This window comes from Ambystoma mexicanum, chromosome 9, assembly GCF_040938575.1.
Source record: "Ambystoma mexicanum isolate Mex_15411 chromosome 9, UKY_AmexF1_1, whole genome shotgun sequence".
Taxonomy (NCBI): domain Eukaryota; kingdom Metazoa; phylum Chordata; class Amphibia; order Caudata; family Ambystomatidae; genus Ambystoma; species Ambystoma mexicanum.
The window spans coordinates 1,515,693,753-1,515,719,708 of record NC_090931.1 but is presented as its reverse complement, the minus strand read 5'-3'; the positions used below and the strand labels follow the sequence as shown (position 1 = coordinate 1,515,719,708).

Here is a 25,956-nt window from a genome sequence, read left to right as displayed (position 1 = left end):
TTCATGTAGCGTGATATTTGAGCTTGATTCTGGCCCCTGTTCTCGGGTGAGTCACTGTATTACCTTTCATTACATTATTGCAATTGCTGCAACTCATACAGGGGTAAGTACCAGGATGTTCATCAGGTTCTTTTGTAGCAGACTTGCCTCTTGTATTCACCAGCATATTGCACAGGTTGTTACTTCTTTTGTATGCAAAAAACCGAGGTTGTGGGAAAAGATATTTAATTCTTGAGTCGCTTGTCAGTATGTTCCACCTCTCTTTAATTATTTCTTTAATATTTCTACTTTGTATCGAATGCGTTGTTATGAATACCAATTCAGGATTTTCACGATTTGTTCGTTTAGCAAGAAGCTGATTGCGTGTTTGTGTCTCTGTTTTCTGACATGCTGTTTGTAGATCAGTAAGCGGGTAACCCCTCTCTTTCAACCGGTCTTGTAGTTTTTGTAGTTGTATTTCACAGTACTCAGTATTGTTAACAATCCGTTTAATCCTCAACATTTGTCCAAACGGAAGATTACGCAAAATGTTGGGTGGATGAAAGCTCATGCGTTGAAGAAGGCTGTTCCGATCTGTTTTTTGTGTGTAGAGTGTATTGTTGATTCTGTTCTCACTAATCACTGTCTGTACATCAAGATATTGTATGTTGGGATTTCCAATTTCTAAATTGAATTGTAACCGTGCATCTATACTATTAAGGTATGCCAGAAAGGCTTCCAAATCTGTCCTGTTTCCTGACCATACTCCAAAGATGTTGTCAATATAACGAACGCTGGTCTTCAAATACTGTTTCCATCTTGGAATTTTCAGAATATGTTCGACTTCAAATTGATACATAAAGCAATTGGCGTAAGCCGGCGCCATGGTTGTCCCCATCGCTGTCCCGGATATCTGAGTGTAGTATTTTTGATCATATTTAAAACATGAGTGTGTGGCGATAAATCTTAGCAGAATCATTAAGAATTCTTTGTTTGCTCCAATTTGTCCTGTTTGTAATAGTAGAGTTTGTACTGCCTCTTGGCCTTGGTCATGAGGAATGCTCGTATACAAGCTCACTACATCAATAGTGAACAGAATGTCTTGTTCTTTCAATTCTATCTGATCTAGTATTTGCAAGAAATTAGTCGTATCTTTAACATATGTGGGAGTAGCTTGAATAATTGGTTGCAAAAAATAATCGATATAAGTTCCAAGTGGTTGCAGGATACTTTCAGTAGCCACCACTATCAGTCTTCCTGGGGGATTATCCAATCTTTTGTGTATTTTCGGTAAGATGTATAAGTGTGGCATTTTGGGATGCAATGGGAATAGATATGATCTAGTTTTTTCAGTGACCCAATCATTTTCCAATGCATTATCCAATATTATTTCCAATTCCTTCTTAATCTCCATAGTTGGATCTTGTGTGAGTCGCACGTACGTCTGTGTATCAGATAATTGTCGAAAACATTCTTTATGGTATTCTTCGGTGTTTTGTATCACTATTGCTCCACCTTTGTCAGCCGGTCAAATCGTGATAGTGTTATCTGTGAACAAATTCTTGATTCGTGAAAGTTCTCCTCGGTTTAAGTTGTGCCTCCTTGGAGCTTTAAATTGTACGTTGGTTAAATCTTTCATGACCATTTTCTCAAAAATTGGAGACACTACTATTGCTACTCCCTTTTTCTTGGCCTGGCACGGTGCGTGGAAGACTCCCTGTATGGACTTAGCCCTGAGAGACATTTCTCTACCCCTTCCCCAGTGAGTTTCTTGAAGAAATAAAAAGTGGAGTCTCAGCCTATTGAATTCTCTCACCACTAAGGATCTTTTATGTGGGGAATTCAGTCCCCGGGCATTCAGCGAACCCAGTGTCAGTGATTGATTTGCATAAGCCATGAGGGGGACACATTGTTCTCAAACTCCCTCTCAGGGTGCTCATGTGCCCCATGTCCCCTTCCTGAGTCAGTGTGATAAGATCCCTCTCCAGAAAAATAATCCCTGAAAGAACTAAGTCCCCACTCGGTATTGTCAACAAATAGAAACCCACAACTAATAAGAATCAAACCCCCAACAACAGAACCCTCTAACCCCCGCCCCCCGAGCACCTGGTCTGCCTGCGACATAGAAGATGCCATCGGGCCAGGCCACCAGCGCCTACCTCCATCACGCGGAAAAGCAAATTAAACCTCAGTTCTTTGAGCCCCCCCCCCTCACCCAAAGCTCATAATAAAATGTCATACGTCAGCACCTCTTCCCCACCCGGCTGTAGCAATTACCAGGTATGGTATACGCCATTGTTACCAGGCCTGTCCCGGATCAAGGGATCTGAGTGAGCCTCAGACACTCGGAGGCAAGAGCCATACCTCATTCCTCATATTTCTGTTGCAATATGTGGCATAAAAGTGATCATTCATTGGCAGGCCTGGGGGAGGCTTGAGCCACCCTCCTGAATTCCCTATTGCCACAAAATCAGCATCTTTCAGTAAATCTGCCCTGATTTTTGGGGCGCCAGTGTTTCTTTTCCCGTGCCTTCCTGGTTGCCCCTAGGGTGGGCTCCCCCAGGAGTTTGTGGGTCACTGTCATCCTCAGTGGCCAGGCTGTATTTGTATCCATCATATTCAAAGGAGAGGGAGAATGGGTGGCCCCACCTGTATCTCACCCCTTTAGGCTGAAGCCATTTCATCAGGAGGCTACATAGTCGCCGGCGTGCCAAGGTGAGCGCCGAAAGGTCTTGGTAGATCGTAACCATGGCATCTTCCCAAGCGATCGAGCCCTTCTTCCGTGCCAGGTCCAGGATCTTGCTCTTCTCGGATTAGTAATGAAATTTCACTAGGATCGATCTAGGGCCCCTGGTGGAGACTCCTGATCTATGCACCCTGTCGATGGTCGGCTCATTGGTGTTACTCTCATCTAACAGGTTGCTAATCACAGCATTGACGACCTTGACAATATCTGACTGCCTTTCACCTTCACTTTCCGGAACTCCCAGGAACCTCAGGTTGCACCGGCGCTCCCTGTTTTCCAAGTCATCTAGCATTAGGGTGCACTTCTCCTCCCTTCTTTCAAGTTCAGATAGGTGCATGTCAATTTGGGTCTCTAGGAGGTCGACTGAGGTCTGGTTTCCTTCCAGGGCCTGGACACGGTCATCAACAGAGTCCACCTTTTTGTCAAGGGAATCCAGTCTTTTGCCTATGTCTGCCCTGAAACCACAGATTTCCTCTAGGAGGGCTGGCATGCCCTTGCTCATTGACTGGGCATCAGGTCCACACTCTCCTCCTATTCCCTCCTTCCCCTACTCCCTGCTCTTCCTCCAGCCCCTCTGCGGCCACCTCTCCCCCTCCTTCTCTGCCTTTCCCCTGTTCTCCGCAGATGAGGTTTCTAGCCAAGTCCAATCTATGAAAGTCTCATCAAAACAGGTTCACCCCTGTTCCTCCAAAACTATCAAGGACCACATTGACTCCCTGGATCCTGCCTTGGCTGATTTCTGCAATCACTCCTTTGCCACTGGAGTCTGCCCATCCCCCCTGAAGCACTCCCTTGTGCACTCCCTTGTGCACCCCCTTCTTAAGAAACCCTCTTTGGATCCCTCCTGCCCGGCTAACTATCGCCCAATCTCCATCACTCCCTTCCTGAGCAAGCTCCTGGAGAAACTGGTCATCTCCCAGCTTAATCTCAACACTGAATCTGTTGGTTGTCTTCATGACCATCAGTCTGGCTTCAGAGCTGCCAGAAGAACGGAAACTGCTCTCCTGAACATTCGTAAAGACCTGCTCTTCAACCTTGACTCTAACACCCCTTGCGTCCTCATCCTTCTGATCTCTCTTCTGCCTTTGACACTGTCAACCATGCCATACTGCTCAACCGTCTCCATGATAACCTGGGTATCACTGGTCAGGCTCTGGCGTGGCTGACGTCTTTCCTCTCTGATCGACCCTCTCAGGTCCAACTTGGGTCCTTCCTCTCTGCTATCTTTTTCTCTACCTGTGGTGTCCCCCAGGGGTCTAACCTTTCTCCCTGCCTTTTCAACCAATACCTGGCACTCCTTGCCCACCATATCGCTGCTCTCTGCCCCAACTTTCAGTGCTACGCGGATAACACCCAGCCCATTTTCAGGCTACCCTCGGCCTTTCCTCATTTCTGACTGTCTGTCTGCTAACCAGGAGTGGTGTGCCACCAACGACCTCTACCTTAATGCCAGTAAGACTGAGATTCTCCTCATCGGCACACCCGTTCCCTCCTTTCCTGTAGCTCTCTGGCCAGACTCTCTTGGTTCTCTTCCTGCTCCCTGCTTCTACTCTCCGCCCTCTGCAACTTATCCAGAACAGGAATGCGAGACTTGTCCTTGGCCCCAAGCCCAGGGATCGTATCTCTCCAGGACTGAAATCTCTGCACTGACTCTCAGTTGCTGCGAGGATTAAGTTCAAAACCCTCTGCATCGTTCACAAGGCCTTCTACGGGCCGCAATACCTTCAACTCTTTCTTCCTAAATATCTTCCTTCTCGAGCTCTTCACTCATCCGCCTCCGACTCCCTCAGGGTCAGTCGCTTCTCCAAGCAGTGAGTTGGTGGTAGATCTCTTTCGTCGGCTGGTACCTCCCTCTGGAACAGCCTCCCTGCCACCCTTAAACTTGAGGAGAACCATCTCTGGTTCCGGAAGCACCTCAAAACCGTTCGTTTTGCTTCTGCTTTCTCTCCACCTCTCCTGTGCTGACCTCCTGGCTGTAACCGTAACTGCACTGGCTACCTGGACACCCTCTGATCTTGGGCTCAGGTCCCTCCCCTCCCCACAGCAGTGCCACACACCCGTACTGGGGCCTGAGGAGAGCGAAGATGTCCCATATGCTTATCTGGATAGGCTGGGGGTCCCACCGACTTGTGTTCGGAAAAGGGGTGCGTTGATCGATAACGAGGGGATGGGAGGAGGCCGCCAGATCGAACGCTGGTGAATCCATGGAGACACCAGGACCAACTTGGCCTCCAGTTGCTGGCCTCCAGTTGCTTCTGTGTCGCAGCATTCACCTGGTTGCTGAGGAGCCGCCGGGCGTGAGGCGAGGTTCACTCTCTCTCAGACCTCACCTCTGTGGTGGATCTCGGGATGCAGGGCTCGTCAGAGGGCCAGATTTTTTTTGCTCAACCGATGCCCCTGGGTTTTAGAATGTCCCAGTAGGGTCAGGTTGTCGCTCCTGGGTGTTTGGGGGGGCTCAAATCCCTTATTTTCACACCCTTAGGAGGAGACCGACAGAGATGCTTTAGAACATCTTGGCGCTCCCTGGTGGCTCTCCTTAATAAAAACAAATGCACACCATCGGCCAGTCCCACTCAAGTAGAGATGGGAAAGACATGATAAAGTGATTGTACTGCAAATTCACAGATGTATTACAAGTTATAAGTCAGTTGTGATTGATGGAGCAGGTCTCAGATCACACCATAAATCTGTAGCTGGGTCAAGACGGCAAGAAAAATAGCTTTAAAAAATAAATTGACTTCCGAGTACTTTGCTGTTAATTGTCCAAAAAGCTGGCATCAAAGGAGGTAAGGCAGCGTAGCAGGGGCTGTATAGCAAACATACAGCCTCACAGGCTCGTAGACCTTTAGAGTGCAGCGGACTGGCTCGCCCTTGGGCTTCACTGATGGCTTGATATCCAGCATCTCTTGGAGCAGTGTGGACTGGGCCAACAGAAAAGCAAAGCAGAATTATAGGGTTCAGTGGAGGTGGTGGACGGCCTTACCCTTGTCCCCGGGCTTCACCACAGGCTCGATATACAGTGTATTTTGGAGTAGGGTGGGTGGGGCCAACAGTACAGCAAAGCAGCAGGACAGGGTCCTTTGTAGACAGCCTGAATTACGCTTGTCCACGGGTTTAGCCCAGCGGTCAACAGTTTTTGTATTTTTAAGCACACTGAGCGGGACCAACAGAACAGGAAAGTGGCCGTACCGGATGCTGTCAAGGTGGTGGACTGCCGCAGACTGCATTGCCCTTGTCCTCGGGCTTTGGCGAGGGCGCGGTATACGACCACTGAATTTTTGCAGCTGTTGGCCAACATGCTGTGCTATCATACTGAAATTAGTGCATGAGCCATGTAGGTTATAAGTAGATGTTTGCTGTGGGCGCTTAATTTATGAACTGTTTCTATATAACATTTATAATATGCCACATTCACCAACAAGGTATCCCGTCGCTGAGTGCTTGGACCACAGGAGAGTGCAGCAGGGCTGCTTAATCAGGACTTCCGCGATTCCCAAAAGATCAGATTCTCATCAGGAAATGTACCAGTGGTTGGAAGGGAATTCCACAGACTTCAGATGGAGCAGTTGTTGAACTGTTAGGAATATACACATTTCTCTTTGCAAAATATCTCTTGAATTTATTTATAATAAATAATGCACCGTTGTCATGGAAGTCCTTGTCAAACATATACATGGCTTTTAACTATATGAATGAACTTCTCTCGCTCTCTACACCAATACGGTCAGTCTCTAGTATGGCGCTTTTGATGGTTATAAAGTTGTGAACTCTGAGTGAAGCTTTTCTCACACTCCGTACACTGGTATGGTCGCCCCTCAGTATGGATCTTCTGATGCAGGTGCAGATGTGAGCTCAGAGTGAAGCTTTTATCACACTCTGTACACTTATATGGTCGCACCCCAGTATGGATCCTTTGATGCTTGACCAGATTTGAGCTCTGAGTGAAGCTTTTCTCACACTCCGTACACTGGTATGGTCGCTCCAGGGTATGGATCCTCTGATGCTGCTGCAGATATGAGCTGTTAGTGAAGATTTTATCACAATCTGTACACTGGTATGGTCACTCCCCAGTATGGATCCACTGATGCTGCTGCAGATACGAGCTGTTAGTGAAGCTTTTCTCACACTCCGTACACTGGTACGGTCGCTCTCCAGTATGGATCCTCTGAGTGAAGCTTTTCTCACACTCCGTACACTGGTATGGTCGCTCCAGGGTATGGATCCTCTGATGCTGCTGCAGATATGAGCTGTTGGTGAAGATTTTATCACAATCTGTACACTGGTATGGTCACTCCCCAGTATGGATCCTCTGATGCTGCTGCAGATACGAGCTGTTAGTGAAGCTTTTCTCACACTCCGTACACTGGTATGGTCGCTCCCCAGTATGGATAATCTGATGCTGCAGCAGATGTGAGCTTCGAGTGAAGGTTTTCTCACACTCTGAGCACTTGAAAGGTCTTTCCCATGTGTGGGATCTCTGATGCCTTCTCAGCTTTGATGTGTGATTAAAGTGCTCATCACATTCCCTGCACTTGTAGGACTTCTCCCCTGCACCTCTGATGGCTGCTTGTTCTCTGTTGGAAGAAGCAGAGGTACACTTTATTTTATGTCATCGTACAGTCTAAAAATCTATCACAGAGCTGGTAATCCTCGTTGTACACCCTGCTCACAAACACACTGGGTGATCCTGTGAGTACCCACGCTTGTGAGCCTTCATCAATCAGCAGAGAGATATGGAAAAAAGGTACTTGTTGGGTGAATCCTACACGGCCCTACATGTTCAATATTGAGTAAAAATCTAATTTATTTGCCCCCCATAAATGAACAGTTGATACGTGGGCATGAAGAGCACTTTCACTGTTTGATGCAGTATTTTTCTAAAACAGGAAATTAATTAGGGAAAAATAGAATTATCAATGAGTAGCTTTTGACTATGGGACTAATGAGTAGTTTTTGACTATGGGACTATATTCCATCTAGAGGTCCTGAGGGAAAGCTGATAGACAATGTAAGTGGAGCTCGCGTTTATGATACCCTTAGGACCCCGGAGATGAAATATGCGCCATGACTGACCCAATCATAATGTTAGGGTTTAATATTGGAAGAAACAAAGCTCAAAGAAGTCTCCAGTGGACAGGAAGAGTAAGGACACCCATATTAATAGGGGTTAAAGTCCTAGTAAAAGCTGAGCAGAATAATTCAAAACTTGGTCTCCTCACCCCTGAACTAAAATTGGCTTTCACTCCCCTCAAGTTGTCAGAACAAAGACACCAGAAAAAGCCAAGTTCAAAGCTAAAAGTCCTTGCTTGTAGCCTAGAGAATCAGAGATTTATTTATTTATTCATTTGTAAAGCGCACAAAGCCCATAGACAACTAGGCGCTGAGTACTGCTTAAGGATATGGTTACATGCTTGCAAATCTTGATATATTCGGTATAAGTTAAAAAATGAAGAGTATATTTACATCAATTTCAGGCTAAAAACACACATATATTTACATATTTATATATTGTTACATTTCCTCCTCCAGACATACCCTAAATTACCGAGCTAGTGGACTATTGCAGGAGGTCAGACCTGAAGAGAAGAGTTTTTAGGTTTTTTCTGAATGACCAAAAGGCAGTGTTGTTTTTCAGTTGATGAGCGAGGTGGATGCACAGTTTGGGAGCTATTGCTGGGAACTAGAGCCTCTTGTTTTCTGTCTTCTATACACAGGGGTGATGAGCATGTTGGAGTACACAGTGTGGGTAGGTCTGTTAGAATTGACTTTGCACATGTGGTTGCTAAGATATTTAGGAGCCTTGTTCGCAATGCATTTGTGCGTCATCGTCAGGATTTTAAATTTGATTCTATCGGAGACAGGAAGCCAATGGATGTTCTTTCTGGTGGTAGAGATGTGATTATTGCTTAGGATATTTAAGGCAGCTCCTCTTGCGTTGTTTTGTACTGTTTGTAATTTTTTGATCTTTCTAGTGCTGGTTCCAGCATAGAGGGAGTTACAATAATCAATCCTGGAAAGTATCAAGGCCCTAGCCCGGGTGATAGTGTTTTCTGTAGAGAGAAAAGGGCAGCTAGCTCTCATTAATTTAGCCGTGTTGCTGTTGAGGAAACAACAGCATTAACCTGTTTATTTAGTGTGAGAGACAAATCAATATAGACCGCTATGGTTTTTATTTTTTCGTTAGCAACCGGGATGGTGTTGCCATCAATGATGAAGGAATTGTACAGTGGAGGGAGGTTGCCGAGTTTTGTTTTGTTTCTGATGAGGATAAGCACAGTTTTATCATCATTGATGCATACGTTAAGGGCCCTCCATGCTTGGATTGCAAGATATATTTGGTTTAGATTTTTAGAGTAGGTTTCATAACATCCTGTGATCGGTATCAGTATTTGCGTATCATCCGCATAGTTAGTATACGAGATACCCATTTTATCAAGTTTGTCGAACAGGAGCTTTGTAAAGTGTGGGTGAGACACACAAACATTGTGGTACACCGGAGGTCACCGGAACAGGGCAGGCTGCTGATGTGTCAGAAAAGACCCTCATAGTCCTATTGGATAGAAATGATTTGACCCATTTGATGGAATCTGGGGAGAATTGGGTTGCCGTTTCGAGGTGTTGACCAGATCAAATGCTGCTGATAAATCTAACAGCAGAAGGATGCAGAGTTCTCCTTTGTCTTTATATTGGTCCATTTGCATTTTCAGATCGAGTAAGGCTGTTTCAGTACCATGGCCTGGTCTGAAGCCGGATTGTCTTAAACCTAGAAGATGGTTGTCTTGCAAGTGTTTTTGGATCTGCAGATAAGCTGCACGATCAAGTATTTTGAGTAAAAAGGGAACTGTGGTGATGGGACGAAAATTGTTCGGAATGTTAGGATCTAAGGTGGGTTTTTTAAGCAGGGATAAGACCCAAGCTGTTTTAGATCATTTGGGACTGTGTTAGTAGCAAATGAATTGTTAATAAGGCTTGTGACAAAGGGTGCCAGTTCGACCGCACAATCTTTTACCAAAGTTGCAGGGCATATGTCGCCTTTGCATCTGGAAGGTTTTAGACTTTTGATGATGTTGATAGTATCTGGGATTGTGAGTGGAGAAAATGTGAATTTGGACACCTTAAGGCTGTCTGTTGAGGAGTGTAGAGTTGATGGGGTTAGGTTAAGTTTGGATTTTTTTTGTTCTATTTTTCTTTGTAATAGTGAGATTTTTTCTGCTAGAGCGTTCTGAATATTCAAACACCAGGTTCATTTGTGTCAGTATGGTCTGGGGTAGGTGCTGGTGACTCCAATTCACGGAGGATAGTGAATAACTCTCTGGTATTGGGAATTCTTAGGTTGTAGACTTCGCCTTTGGATTTGAGGATTTAATTCCTATAATTGTTAGCTAGAGTTTGGAATTGGATTTTATTTGCACAGAGAGCTTTAAGTTCCTGGGTGAACCATGGATTGACATGTGCTGAAGGTTTAACTTTTTTACATTTTAATGGAGCAATTTTTTCGATGGCTTCGATCATGATTTCATTGTAAGGAGTAAGCAGGATTGCAGGGTCATTGTCCAGGTGTGAGGGATCGAGAATAGATGTAAGTAAAGGTAATACACTATCTCGGTTGATATTTTTAGAGTTTCTGAAGGAGGTCATGAGTGTTGGAGGAGGCTATTTCAGGTTCTTGGTGATGGTCGTGGTGGTGGCGAATATGATGGTATTGTGATCCGACCAAGGTGTAGGGGTATTAGTTTGGATGTTAGTGGTACAGTTAGCATCTGCTATCCAGTCTATGGTGCGCCCTTTATCATGGTGTAGTGATACACAAAATTGCAAATTTGCCAATCAGGGCTTTAGATGACAGCATTAGCCGCTGAAAGCCAATAGTTTATTCAAAATATGTGCCAAAAATGCTGACAGTAGTCTTTTGTAGCACTTCCATTACGCAGTAGTGAGCTACAAGGAATATGCAGGTCTAGTAGGGGTGGTAGGTCACATTATGCATTGTAGATAGACAGGCAGGGTGAAGGCCCCAGCTCTGTAGCTAATAGACATTATTGGAGTGTTTGGAACATTATGGCACCTATATAGCACTTAGATAGCCAATCTTAAGCGTTATGAACACTAAGCTATGAGTGCATGCCTTTTAGAGCTTGCTCACATAGGCTTAATTCATCTCGACTTTCTAACTGTAGCCCTGCATGGCTATGTAAACTAATCCTCTTTTCTCTGGGAAGGCACTGATAAGACATTCCTGAGCTTTCGCGCAGATGGGCTCCAAGCAGGGAGGAGGGGCACAGGAAAGGAGCACGGTGGAAATTCACAGAGTTGGGTTTTTCCATGAGCAAGCCTATATTTTGCACAGGGAAGCTTCTAGAACTGTGCATCATGGACTGACAGCACAAGATTATAAAAATGCATGCCCACATGACTCAGGTGGGAGATCGATCTGTGGACTTGGTTCGAGCAAGATCAAGTGTCCGGAACCTGTTGCTCTGTCGGCACCCTGCAGCGCTGTCCTCTGAGCGGGGCTTGCAACAGCTAGCTTATGAGGACCAGGGTCTCCCAGTGCTGATTGAAGGGGCGTAAGACTGTGTTTCTTTATGTTCTATGTTTCTCTATATTTTGCATTTCTCTAAGTTTTGTGCTTTGTAATCTTCTCTAACTTGAATCCCAAAATGTTTCTGAAATTCACTGTTTAGAATAAATACTAAAACTTTTTGAAGGTGTCATTTGTCACTAGCATGAGTTCACTGCTCGGCACAATAGAACCTGTATTTTGGGCTGAATTGGGTAATTTTTGCTCTAAGGGCTGGTCCCAAGGAAGATTTTCCCAATATCAAGACACATGGGTAGGTGCAGTAATTCTTTGGGTAAATCCTTGGTCTTCTATAGTGCTAGCCTAAAGGCTGGCATGAGTGCCGAGTGGGTCATTCAGGCCTAGGTTAAAATCTCCCACGATAATCACTTTGGAATGTGGTTCCATGTTAAATGCCAGGAGTGTTGAAATGTCATCTTTGAAGGTAGAGATGGCGCCTGGGGGCCTATAGATGATGTGGAGTGAGTGAGTGCAAGTGGGTGAGAGAGCGATTTTTAAGGAAATTAGTTCACCGGAAGTGAATGGTAAATCTGGGGCTATTCTTATGTTCAGGGCTTCTTTAGCTACTAAGGCTACTCCTCCTCTGGTGGTCAATCTATCTTTTCTGTAGATGATATAACCTTCAGGGATGGCAAGTGAAAGGAGGGGACCGGAGGCTGCATGGAGCCAGGTTTCTGTTACTGCTAGGAAATCTAGGTCATTCGTTTTGATGGTGTCTGCAATGTCCAAGGCGTCAGCCGCAATGGATCTAGCATTCGTGAGGGCACATTTTAGGGAGACTGTATTGATAGTGGTTGGGTTAGCAGGGGTGGTGTCAAAGTGTTTGGGCTTGTGGGTTGTGTGTGAGGTGGATTGGGAAATGTTAAGATAAAAGGTGGCGTTATTAGTCTGATATTTGGTTAAGGCCTGGCGTTTGGTATTTATTCCGTTGAGATTGGAGTAGGCACGATGATAGTCTAGGTCTTCTCAGGTGGCCAGTGACAGGATGTGATGGCCAGGGGTCAGATGTGGTGTGAGTGTCAGGTGGTAATGGTATAACAATGTTCAAATGGCAAGGCGTTTGAAGTTTAAACAGACAAGGTTGAGGTAGGTAAGATGATAGTCTGGTTCTTCTCAAGTGGCCAGTGATGGGTTGTGGCGGCCAGGGGGCAGATGCGGTTTGAGCATACGGTGGTAAGGCTATGTCGGTGCACAGATGGCTTTGCGAGGTCCTCACGCGAATGAGGTCGTGTCTTGTAGGTCCATCTAGTGGCAGTGAAGAGGAAGGGGGGACGTATGATTGCGAGTCAGGATTAGCAATCTCCTTAGTGAGGCATAGGTTGTTGATTGGTGAAAGGCCAGGGAAGGGTGCGATCTTGTTGAGGAATGGCATGGGGCAGGGTCAGGGTAGTGGCGAAGACATTGAAGACGGGCAAACCCTTACCTAATTGGATAAATGCACCTGCGGAGCAAGGCGCATCCATTATGGGCATAGGGTATGGCAATATATTCATGCAGTGGGTGGCTAGTAGTATTAGTGAGGAAAACATAGGTAGCACTATATGAGCGGTCATGTCTTCAATTTTGCAGGACAATAATTGGGGTGTGGCTGCCAAATGAAGTGAACAATGCAAGGGCTGCTACCAATGTGCTTATGTCGGATACATTGGGACTCATCATGAGTTGGGCGGTAACACCGGCGCTAAAAGCGCTGGTGTTATTAGCCCTACCGCCAAACCCACCGGCACTATGGCGGAACGGGTATTGCCCATTTCCCATTGAGCCCATTCGGGAATTCCCCATTCCCCATTGGGCTCAATGGGGACATTTCCTGCTTTTACAACCAGCAGATTTCCCGCCGGCGGTAAATGTGCCGAAAATCGGCAAAATCTCAGCAGATTTCCCCCCAGCTCAGAGCTGGGGGGAAATCAGCCAAAGCCATGATTTGGGGGACCATTAAATCCGGCGGTAACAGCACTACCGCCGGATTTAAGGGCTACCGCCAAACTTGTGATGAGGCCCATAGTGTTGTACAAGTCCACTATCGCACGAGAGCAGGTAACAAGGGTAGGGCTAACGGCAGCAATGGAATCATGAGCTGAAGGCGAGGGTATGTGCAGCGTGAGATCGGGAAGCAGTGCACAGATACTAGTTATGGCATACAGTGGTGTAGCAAAGGTGAGGCTAACTGCGGTAGTACAGGCGCCAATGAGCGGCATATAAACTGCTAACAACGTATACAGGGTACAGAGCAGATTAGCTGAAGCAAGAAAACAGTTAAGAGAGGCCGACTAACAGCGACGACTCAGGCGTGTGGCCCAGCAGGTGTAAGCGCAATGTGTAGTCAGGGGCAGAGCTGAAGTGCTATGAAAGGCAAACAGTTATTTGCAAAGGTGGCAGGCTGCAGTGGTATATGCGCAAGGCAAAGCAAGCTTGTGCATTGTATAATCAATGGGCAATAGTCAATTAGATAAAACAACGAATCATGCGCAGAGCTAAACAGGTTTGATCAATGTACAGTCAATAAGCAATAATCGATTAGATATAACATCAAATCATATGTGCGGTAGTGGCTGGCGATAATGATGCAAGCCCATAGTGAAATACGTTAGGATCAATTTTCATGTCAGATGTAGTTCCACAGCATTTGGGAGAGTAGCGTATGGTGCAGCGCTGCGTAGGCAAGTTTATGTATGGCCCGTGTTGAACAAGGCAGGCACTGTGAGGAAGTGGTGCTTGGTGGCCAGTTGTAATGTTATGGACAGGGAAGATGAAAAACAGGTCCCCCAACTTTAAAGCATGATCAAGCCGTAAATGCTGTGGGATGGTTAGGTTTGGATGGTATACATACAGACTGTGTGAAGCAGGGGGCTTAAGGGTGGTAGATAGTCACACACCTACCTTGGATATATGGACTGCCTCACCAGCACGCACCGGTGCAAACAGGGGTAAACAGGGCCTTGTCTGTAGGCGTTAGGTGGGAGGCCGGCATTCGCCTGCCGGCTCCGAATTGGATCCTTTTACCAGCTGAAGTGGCCAATTGCAGTAGCCACCAACACTAAGTCAGGAAGTCAGGCAGGGCTCAGGAATCATGTGGGTTGTGCAGCCATTTTTTAAAAGGCTGCAGTTGAGAATGTAAAGCGTAGGCACAGCCGTGTTTGTGCATCGTGGCACGCTCAGCCACAGTGAATACAATGAGGATGCAGATTCATATGGTCGTGCTGTATGAAGAAGCACTTTTTCACACATTAGAATTTGTTAATAAAAAATGTATTTGTCTTTCGGGTGGAAGGCACTTCCGCGATAGGTTGAGCCCCGATGGGCTTACCTTTCACGCAATAGGTTTGCGGGCCTTCCGGTGTGCTCCATTCAAGAGGGGCAGGTCGTGCACACCCTGTGCAGGTGACCGATCAAGTATCCTAATTGGGAAGAGCAGCCCCTAGATGCTGCTCCCCCTCCTGCCAGTGCTGCTCATGTGCTGATTACCTGCCAAATGGTCAAGGTTGGAGAAGCCAATGCCAATCAATCCCCATTCTCAAATAATGCCATCTTGCAAGTGTTGCAGTAGCCAATAGTCTGTTGTTTTGAGGATGTTTTTCCACCTGAAGCCAATTTAGAGGTGGTCCAAGGTGTGGCCAGTAGATAACTAGAGGCCAATGAAGTAACTAACACATTGTATGCATAGATGATTCCCTTAACCAATCCCACCTTCCCAGAACTTATTTGTAACCAAAAGTGTAATGTGACGTCATCAGTGATGTATGTGTTATTCTTAAGCTTTTGACGAGCCAGAGGAGAACGAGAGCACGAACACCCTGGATGTTTATTGCTGTCCCTGTTTTATGTGGATTATTAATTAAACAGGCCTCTGTCAATTACCTTGACTCTTTCGTTACTGGGCACAGGACTTCCCGGCTTCTTTGTCCTGCTCAGGGCTGGGGATTTCCAGACCATTATAACAAGTCATCTTCGTACTGGATTAACAGTGGCATGCCAGGATTCTGGCGAGGCCCAGAAGAAGGTGATTTATTATATTTCGTCACCTACATTCGTGTGAACCATTGGCTCCTTGTTCACTCTGTATTTAGTTTCAGCTCTTTGGTCCAGCAAAACACCTAGGGAGTCATTATGCTTTAGGAACATGTTTTACTACTGTAAATATTCTAAATTGATACACCTGTATTGGAGATCTACAACCTGGTCTCAAATGTATAAATTCCAAAGGTTCTGTATAATATATGTGACTATTAGAACACTAGTTGGCCAACCAGGTCCTTGATGACTGAGTGGATCAGTGCCAGTGTTTGATGGTGCCTCCGCCCTGAGCATATTTGGCACTAAAACAAGCTCTTTTCTGTATTTGTATGTATGCTTTTTGTTTATTTATTTTATGTATGGTTGAATTGTTGTCCAATGGAAAATGTGTTAAATAAATATACATGCGTTTCATATGACAGCGCACATTCTTTTGAAAGGGGACTAATTGGTCCTTCTTTGTTGATTTATAATTATGTACTGTGAAGACACAGACAGCAGATTCAAAATTCAAACAAAAGGTCTTTATTAACTTAAATGTCAGGACGGTTGAAGGCCTAACTTGCCCAATGCTAAGGTGGGATGTCCCTACCTAACAAAACTAAGGAAACTCTGAGTCAGAAAGTTCAACTAAAAATTCTGTCGGTGTCCCAAAAACTATACTTGCCCTCACAACTAAACAAAGTGTATGGATGGCAATAATACAATAAATAGTTCCAAATAAAGTTCCGAGTTTCTTCCATTTCCACTTCCCCAACTTCAAGACAGTCCCACAAAGTCTCAGGATTCCCTTCCCCAAGTTCCAGAAAATCCCAAAGTTCACAACACAGCAGTTCACCAAGGGTTGGGACCATTCTCAAACTCCTTACCAGGGTTACTTCTCCCTAGTTCTCCAATTCATCTTTGTTATCATTTTCATTGACTTGTTTGTTTGTTTCTTTATTTATTTATTTATAGTGGGCGCCAGACCCGAGGCTATCTGGGCGCCTGTACAAGAATACTTTAAGCTTACAAGTTCCATAAACACATTCCAAAGGAGTTGCAATGTGCATTGACAATAGGACAAAGATAGCCACACACGTTTGTACAGGGGTTATATAGAGTTATAGGCAGTTATGTACATAGGTATTTGTGCACAGAGGTGTATACACAGTATACATGTAGAGTTACTGCTTTTGACTTCAACACTCTTGTCTTCTCCTTTCAGTTACTTTTCTGTGTAGTGCACTCGGACTGAGCACAGTTGACAGACCACATGGTCCATCCATCACAAGTCACGCAACTGATGCTCCCTTCTTGGTTGTGATTCATCAATATCACTCTCACGCAAGGGTCCTCTTGGTCTAGGCACAGTTAACAGACCACACGGTCCACCCCTCACAGGTCACGCAAACAATACCCCTTCTCATCTGCTTTATCAACCTTGGTTCACTACTTTCCTATAACATTGAAGAGTAACTCTTGCCTCAGGTTTATTTTCTTCCAACACCTGCTTATGGATGACTTGGCCACCATTCACTTAGTTATGCGCTTGGTACCTCACTGCCTCTTGCCAATACAGGTCTCCTTCTAACCTGCAGTGCTTTTACCACTTGGCTTGTATCAATGCTCTTCTCACACCCTTCTTGGGATTTCACTTGCTTTGCCAATACTTGTATTTCAGTTAATTCAATCTGGGATATGTGCCACCTGCACAACGTTGCTTTCATTCCACTCAGCATATGCTCATCATTTGCTTTATTTCAGTGCAGCATTAGTTTCGTTACTTGGTTTCATCCTATATGAAATTCAGTAAGGCTTTAAGTTCATTTGATATTCAAAACTCACATGTTCTATAATGCTTTCCGCTCATTCAGGTTCGCAAACACTAGGGCCTCATCACGAGTTGGGAGCTAACGCCGGCACTAATAGCGCTGGCGCTATCTGCCCTACCGCCAAACCCACCGGCACTATTAGCGCCGGATCACGGGTTTGGCGGATTTGGAAATCCCCATTCCACATTGAGCCCATTCAGGAATGCCCCATTCCCCATTGGGCTCAATGGGGAAATTTGGCACTCATACCGCCGGCGGATTTCCCGCCGGCGGTATTAGCGTGAATTTCCAGTGGATTTCCCCCCAGCTCAGAGCTAGGGAGAAATCCCGCCATGGCCATGATATGGCGGACCCTTAAATCCGGCGGTAACAGCGCTACCGCCGGATTAAAGGGTTACCGCCAAACTCGTGATGAGGCCCTCAGTCTTCAAAGGTGTTTCTAACAGTTTCTGTGATGTTCGTTGTTCAGGAAAGACTTATCGCAAGTTTTCGGAGCACCCCGTTATGAGTATTCCCCTTGTGCACTCACCGGCTTCAGGCGGCAGATCCCGTTGGCTTTGCTTTCTTCCTTGCTTGGCTTTTCCCACCTCCATGGTCTCTGCTCCTTTCTCACAGAGGGCGGGGAGAGTGCCACTTGATCTCCCCGAGGTCTGCGGTGACAGGAGCACTTCCGCACCTCACAGCTTCTGCTTGCACCCAACACAAAGGGGGCACAAGACTTTCCAACCTTGACTGGACCTTCCCCAGCCCTGGAGTCTCTAGTCCTCTCCCGACACAGTGTCATGAGAGCCGGTGCCTGGAAGCTCTGGACTAGGTGGAGGATCCGCCATTACCGTTGTTTCCTTCTGGTCTACCCTCTCTCCCTGGCTCTTCAACCACTACCTGGCACCTCATGCCCACCGCATCGCTACTTTCTACTCCAATTTTCAATGTTATGCAGATGACACTCCGCTCTCTTTCGGGCTCCGCTCAGCCACCTCTGCTTCTTCTCGCATACCAGACTGGCCGCAATTAAGAAATGGTGTGCCGCCAATGATCTCTGCCTTGATGCCAGTAAGACTGAGATCCTCCTCATTGGGACATCTGCTCCCTCCTTTCCTCTCTCTGGCCATGCACTCTGGGCCCTCTTCCTGCTCCTACCTGTGAGACTAAGAACATTGGTGTCATCTTCGATTCCACCCTCTCCTTCTCTCCTCACATCTCTGACGTCTCTAAGAAGTCAAACTATCAGCTGCACCTCCTCAGAGATATTCTTCATTTTCTCACTTCCCCCCAGAAGCTCACTGTCTCCAGAACTCTGGTGCTCTCTAGGCTGGACTATTGCAACAGTCTCTTTCTAAATCTTCCTGCTCTACTCTTCGACCTTTGCAACTTATCTGAAAAAGGACTGCAAGACTTGTCCTTGGCCTCAAGCCCAGAGATTGTATCTCTCCAGCTCTGAAATCTCTTCACTGGCTCCCTGTAGCTGCAAGGATCAACTTGCAGATCCTCTGCATCGTCCACAAGGCTTTCTGGGGCCTGGGACCGCTCTACCTCCAACTTTCTCTTCCAAAACATCTTCCTTCTCGAGCTCTCCGCTCTTCCACTGCCAACTCTCTGAGGATCAGACGCTTCTCCAAGCAGAGAGTTGGGGGCAGTTCTATATCCTCGGCTGAGGCCTCTCTCTGGAACAGCCTCCCTGCCTCTCTCAAACCTTAGCAGAATCACTTGCGGTTGCGCAAGCAACTCAAGACCTTCCTTTTCGCTTCAGCTTTCTCTCTTCCTCTCCCCTGATGATGCACCTGACCGCTCCGCGCACTGGTCCCCCTCGAACGCGGCCCAGGCTCCTGCATGTCCAGTTGCCCTCACACTACCTCCGGGCTCCCCAGCATTTAAGGGTCTGTATCTGCAACCCTACAGTCCCTTCTCTCTGCACTTATGAGCCATCCGCTGGCTGCATTTGTGAGTTAACTGCACTACCCCTTTCCCCTCCCCCCTGGCACTTCTCCCCTTCCCTCTTCCCCACACTTGTGCGGTTTGCATGACACAAGGTCTAATAAGGTCATTATATTGTCCTCCCTTGTTTCCCCCTCCTTGTATTGTCACGCCTAGAAACACTTGTGTTCAGCGGTGTTATAAATGCCACATCATATCATATACCAACTATTATCACGGATTCTGTGCTGCAATATTTGATATCTTTGATTTTGAGGGTAAATATTCATGGACGTCATTTCACCAAAATGCCTGGGGTAGCGGAAGTTAGAAAACAATGGGGGTTGGTCTTCCCATTTGTACAATTAGGTCATACTCTTGATGCCAGTATGGATTATTTGCAACGAAGAATGGCTATGACTAGGTTAACCTCAACAATGAATGTGCCCCGTCCAAGTCTGGAAGTGGCCAGGTCAAAGAGCAGAAAAGTAACAACAGGACTGGTTGCACTTGACTAACACACATATATAAACCATTACACATGTGTTGTCTTCAGTGAGCGGTTCAATTAGTAGCCGCTATTTATTTTCACTTTTTTGAGGATTTTTTTCTCCTGAATAATTATTCATAAACAGATGTTGTGAGATAAAACATATTGGCAAAAGAACACACATATTTACATTAGTGAGTCCATTGTGGAACAGTGAATAGACATACACGAGGTACAATGAGATTCCTATTGTGAATATACATAGTAAAAAGCTTCAATGCACTCAACAGGTACATATTCAAAATCTCTCATGTACCCAACCCATGGAATTGTGGCCAATGCCATCAGGGCAAAAGCGCATGTGTAGCGGACTGTTGAAAAATCAGTCATTAGCACTTGGCCAGTTCATAAATATATCCTGGATGAAGAGGTGACCAGTGCATTGTCACACTGAGTAGATAAAGATCAATCCAAGGGGTAGCGGAAGTGACATCACACAACCCTTGACCTCTAATGACATCACAGGACGTGATGTAATTTGACCCCACCCCGAAGTGATACCACGGGAAGCGATGGAACATGACCTTTCACCTCTTGACAAATCAGGAAGTGGCATCACATGGCATTGTTCCTAAGTACACTACGCAAAATATGGTTACAATATCACTTTAAATGTGATATACATGTAATAAAAGAATAGATTGCCGTATGTATCTTTAAGATCAGTGTGTATAGGCCCATATTACCAAATTACTGTGAATTCAAGGAGACGTCCATGGCCAATTGATAATGATGCAGTATTATATAGCACTTACGCTTAAATGCTTTATATAGAACAAATATACATACAATATCACCCAATCTGTGTTGGTAATCATTTATCGATCTCAGAAGGATGAAAGGCTGAGTTGAGGCGTTTAAGAACAGACTAAATCAGTGACTCCTGAAGTGTGCCTGAAATAATCCTTTAATGAATCTAGCAATTATTGTATAGAATTCCAAAAAGACACATTATTTGGTATTCCTATTCTTTCTTATTTAGGGTCACTGCTGAAAGTGTTAGACTTGTGGAACCCCTGTTCCTTTTTTTTGTTTTTTTAGAGGCCTGATCAAGAAAGTCAGCCACTCCAGAAGCAAAGAGCCGCCTGGCACTGGCCACAGCCCATAAGTTAGCATAAAACAAATGAAAACATTTATTTAAAAAAACGTTTTAGGGGTAGCAATGGAGACCACAGGGGGAGCAAGGGAGACCTCAGAGTTCGCAGTTGCGACCGCTGGCGACCCCTAAATGACGTCCCTGTAAACATGAACTGTCCTCATATTGGAGAGGTGACTACTAGAGTGCGTGTCTGCAGCATAGTCTCCTTATTGGAGTATTCTCTTCTCTTCTGTGGGGATACCAAATACAATTGCTAATATACAACTGCAATATTTGCTATCACCTTAGCTTTAGGCAATTTCCAGTGGACACTCTGGGAGGGGCGCAGGGCTTAGGCCTCTAGCTCACTGGACGTGGCTACAAAGGGGCTATGGGGCACCAACTTGCCTGCTAAATGACCTCTGGCCAGGGCATAGCTAAGCGACTCCAGTCTCGGCTTTGTACAAACTGACCTGTATTATTCCGGAAGGCTTTTACTGAATCATAACCACTGGCATTACTCCGGCCATCCTTCCATACCATGATTTTTAAATCCATCTGTGCAATTTCAGAAGGGGATTGGCTTTATTGGAATGAGTCTTAGTCCTTGCGCCATTATTAGCAGTGTGGGCGGAACTGCTCGGCCACGTCTCTGCTGCGCAGCAAGACAAGCAGATACATGTAGGCCTTGTTGGGCTTCATCAATGAGATGCAGTGAGCAAGGGACTCACATGTGGGCGTTCCCTCTCCCACATGTGTTTAGCTTTCAAAATAGTCTTTATTTTACCACAGAAAACGCTCTCTGACAATGTTTTATCGTTTGCCAGCTTCCAAACGTGTCCTTCATTTATTGCCAAGAATGTCCATATTTGCACACAGCTAACTTTCAAGATGGTTATTTTATTTGAAAATGTGCTCGCATCCTTTCCAAGCAAGTAACATTGTGGCATAGTGGGAGGGGGAGACCGGGTGCATAGGGAATATGAGGTAAGTTTGTTTGGCTTTAAAAATCGCCCTTATTTTTCCACAAAGAAAAACTCTGACAATTTTGCATGGATTACCTGTACACAGCTTTCAAAAGCTCATGTTATTGTAAAATATGCTCACACCTGCATGCAGCTTTCAGAAACCGTCCTTATTTTATTGCACAACTTTCACAATCGTCCTTATTCTATTGGGCAAAATGTTGAAACTTGCACACAGCTTTCACGGATCGGTAAACAAGGCTAGTTTTGCATCCTTTCCCTGCACACTGACAGCTGCTAAATGAAGGATTACAGGTGAGGAGCATGCACAGATATGAGCATTTTTTTGTCAGTGTGCAGGGAAAGGACGCAAAATGTGCATCGTTTACTAATATATTTTAAAGCTGATTGCTAGTTTGAACATTCGTCCAATAAAATGAAGACGATTTTGAAAGCTGCTTATTGCACAACTTTCAAAATCGACCTGATTTCATTTGGATAAAATGTCAAACTTGCACACAGCGGTCAACTTGTTAAACATGCCAATTACCCTGCACACGTACAGCTGGTTAATGAAGGATGCAGCTCGGTTTGCAGCTGCTTCTGTCGGTTTGCATGTTTGGCTACGTGAAAAGGCAAAGACCAGGGGATACCTTTCCGGTATGGGATACCAAATATTACATAACACTGGGTCGGCCGCCTGTGGGATGCCCATGCTAAAAGCTGCCCCACCGCTTGCAGGGAGAAAGGGAAAAAGAGGCTGACCCACGCCTCCAGTCGTTATTTAAACCCACCTGGGCGTAAGCTTCTGGAGAGGCCTTCGTCCCGCCAATCCCTAGACACCCTTCCTCGTGTGCCGCCTCCCCTTCCTGCCTGCTCTGTCTCCCGCCAGGTCACCTTTTGGGAAACCCTCTGTGTCCTGAGAGAAGGGGTGGGGGCCTTGGCCTTCTGCCATGTTATGGCATGACGCCCTAACGCCCAACCCCCATCCCCCTGTGCTGCCTCCCACAGTGGCTGAGGGGTGGAGACCAGAACACACTCAAAGCCATTTTCCACGCCGAATTAAAGGCACTTGCTGGGAGTCCAGGAGATCTCCCTGTGGGAGGCGTGACCGGTCTGCCGCAGTGGCATTGACCCTGCCTGGGAATCTCCAACCTCACCCTCGATTGGCCGAGAGCATGAATAGTGTTTATGGTGCACTATCAATCTGATATGCCCGCTCCAGATTGCCCCTGTATCTTGCCCCCTCCACCACATCCATCATTGCCTCCTCTCTAATCAATTATTACCTATGTACAGTGTTTACTCCACTTCCGCTTTAATAAATACAAACTACAAAGATAAGGGCCAATGGAGCTGTGCGGTAAGGTGGCCAGCTTCAGGCAGTCCTGTTCAATCAACTAACAGCACACTGTATTCTGGGAACTATACCCTTTATAAACCTACATTCAACTGAGAACGCAAAACTACAGCATTCAGAATGCAAAGTAGTGTTGGCTAAAAAGCCAGGAGGGGAGCCTTGTGACGCAAGTCCAGTGGGCAGCAATGGCTGCTGTCCACAGGAAGCAGGGGCGCCATCAGGGCCTTTCAAATGAAAGGGGCCTCGAATCTCAGAGTGGTCCCCAGCAAATGTTGCCAGTCAGCAGTCTTAAAATAAGAAATAGATTAGTTTTATATATTTTGTTCTAGACCTTAAAATGTGCACTTTGCGGCGCTCACATTACAAGTTCCATTTGCTAAAGTGCTAAAGGGTTACCAGTCATTTGGTCGAAAACCAAATAATAGAATGCCATTTGGTTGAATGCCAAATGGTCGATTTTTTTTTTTTTTTTTAATGGGGGGTTCCCCCGCAACCCACCTTATTCTTTATTATTATTTTTTTTACCAACCGGAACGAAAAATATATATATATAAATAAATAAATTAAAAAATGCGACCTTTTTTTTTCGACCAATCGGTATTCGACCAAATGGTCATTCGATCTTTTATTTTCGACGAAATGACTGGACACCTTGCTAAAGACCTCCAGGCCGTCACTTGAAGAGATGGCCTGGAGGGCTTCAGCAAATGATGTTTGTAAGGCGCGGGGTACGGAAGCACTCATGTAATACAAAGAAATACATTGGTTATTAAACTGCCGATTATCACAAGACTGACAGCCAGCAGAGAGCTGAAACACTAAATGCACACTGAAAAGCTAAAAATGCTTCTTTGTTCACAAGGTGCTGATGTGGAGGGCCTGTGTTAAAAGACAACTTGCTGATAATAGCAGGGAGCATTGCATATTTTGGCTCCTGCTGGTTGGCTGTCTCGTGATAATGGTCAGCAATTAACCCCTGTAGTTGTCGTTTATAATGTATGCACCACAGGGGTCCCCCAGACTATTTCCACTCTAAGCAAGGAGGGGAGGGGCAACCATCATATTGAAATAGGCCGCCGCACTTTTTCAGCCGGGCCTGACAGGAAGACAACTCACCTCATTTGAACGCTGCCCAGGCATTTCTCCGCAGTGATCTGGGTTAGATCCCTGTCAGTGATCTTTCACAGGATTCTGAGCAATAGCCACGAGGACGGCAAGATCCATGCACTAAAGGGCAGTGCACTGAGGCTGCGCGGAACTGGGGACACAATCACAGGAACCCGGACGCTGAACGGCAGTCCATTGAGGCTGCGCAGAACAGGAGACACATTCACAGGAACCCAGGCGCTTAAAGGCAGTGCACTGAGGCTGCGCGGAACTGGGGACACGATCACAGAAACCCGGACGCTGGACGGCAGTTCACTGAGGCTGCGCAGAACTAGAGACACGATCACAAGAACCCGGACACTGAACGGCAGTACACGGAGGCTGCGCAGAACAGGAGACACATTCACAGGAACCCAGGCGCTGAAGGGCAGTTCACTGAGGCTGCGCAGAACAGGAGACAGGTCAACAGAGCTCGAAATACTGATCACCAGGTCGCAGATCATCAAAACTAGAGCACTAATTAGAGACAGAATCACCAGACTTCGGGACGCTAGTCACCAGGGCACGCCAATCACCAGGGCACGCCTTGGGTGTTGTTAGGTGGGACCCTCCTGTGTGTGCGTTGCCCCTTTAAGGGGATGTGTTTTCCTCACGTGTATGGCCCCTTTAAGATGGGCCATGGCTGTGTCATGGCCCAAGCTAATAAAAGGAGCCCCTGCAGGCACGTGAGAGGGAACGGCTGCAGACTCCATGAGAGGTTGGCTGAGTCTGTGTCTCTTTTACTGATGTAGGCCGGAGGCCTACCCGTGGAGGCACAGGCCTGCAGGTCCTGTTGCCATGGGACCCCTTTTGCCAGGACGGTGGCCTAGGTCCGCATGGTCAGGAGCCTGGCAGGCTGTGCCCCCACCCTGATGGCGCTGGTGTCCCATAGCGCCGAGGGGCCTGCCGGATGAACATGGCAGGCCCCAAACTTCCACAGGCGCTGGGCCTGTTTAGTGCTGTGAGGAAGCAGCACCCCGGGGTCGCCTGCCGGATGTACATTGCAGGCGACCCCCAACAGGTGTGAGTTCTGAAGCTCTGCATGGTCAGTTGTATTTAAGGTGCTTTTAGACCACACCACATCATCCCACCGACACCATTTATGAGCCTCATAATCAGTGGCAAACGCTGAGGGGAATCTAATATGATCTCATCAGCCAAAGATCATATAAACACCCCTTTCACAGGTGATCAGTGGCCCGTTCAGGGCCCCTTTCACAGGCGTTCATTGGGCCCTTAAGGGCCCCGTTCACAGGCGCTCATTGATCAGATAAAGGCCCATTTCACAGGTGCTCATTGTTCACAGGTAAAGACTCCTTTCACGCTGCTCATTGGTCACAGGTATAGAAACGCCTCTTTCACAGGCGCTCATTGGGCAGTTAAAGGCCCCCTTCAGAGTGTTCTTTGGTCACAGGTAAATGCTTCTTTCACAGGCGCTCATTGGTCTGTTAAAGACTTCTTTCATAAGTTCTCATTGGTCAAAGGTAAAGGCCCCTTTCACAGGCGCTCATTGATCAGTTAAAAGCCCATTTCATGGGTGCTCATTGGTCTGTTAAAGGCCCCTTTCACAGGCTTGCATTGGCACCGGCAAAGGCCCATTTTGCATGTGCCCATTGGTCAGGTAAAGGCACCTTTTGCAGATGCTCATTGGTCGGTAAAGGTTGCTGTCACAGGCACCTATTGTATTTATTTATAAGGTGCCTACACAGCAAATGGTGTTTCCAGGCACCAGAAGGGAAAAAAAGAGAGGGGGGGTACAGGGAAGATAATAACAAAAAAACGTCCTACTAGGCCTTGCAATTTTCGGAT

The 25,956-nt window shown here is 46.3% G+C and overlaps 1 protein-coding gene across 1 annotated transcript; it reads right to left on the bottom strand.

Annotated features, from left to right (window-relative positions):
- Positions 1–2,226: 2,226 nt before the first annotated feature.
- LOC138489393 (zinc finger protein 22-like) lies at positions 2,227–24,228 on the bottom strand. The gene is made up of 2 exons (XM_069617115.1): positions 24,118–24,228; positions 2,227–7,299 (listed from the first exon to the last, which is right to left on the bottom strand). Exons 1-2 carry the CDS (start codon positions 24,120–24,122, stop codon positions 7,014–7,016), a joined length of 291 nt encoding a protein of 96 aa, XP_069473216.1. The 5' UTR covers positions 24,123–24,228; the 3' UTR covers positions 2,227–7,013.
- Between the last annotated feature and the right edge of the window lie 1,728 nt (positions 24,229–25,956).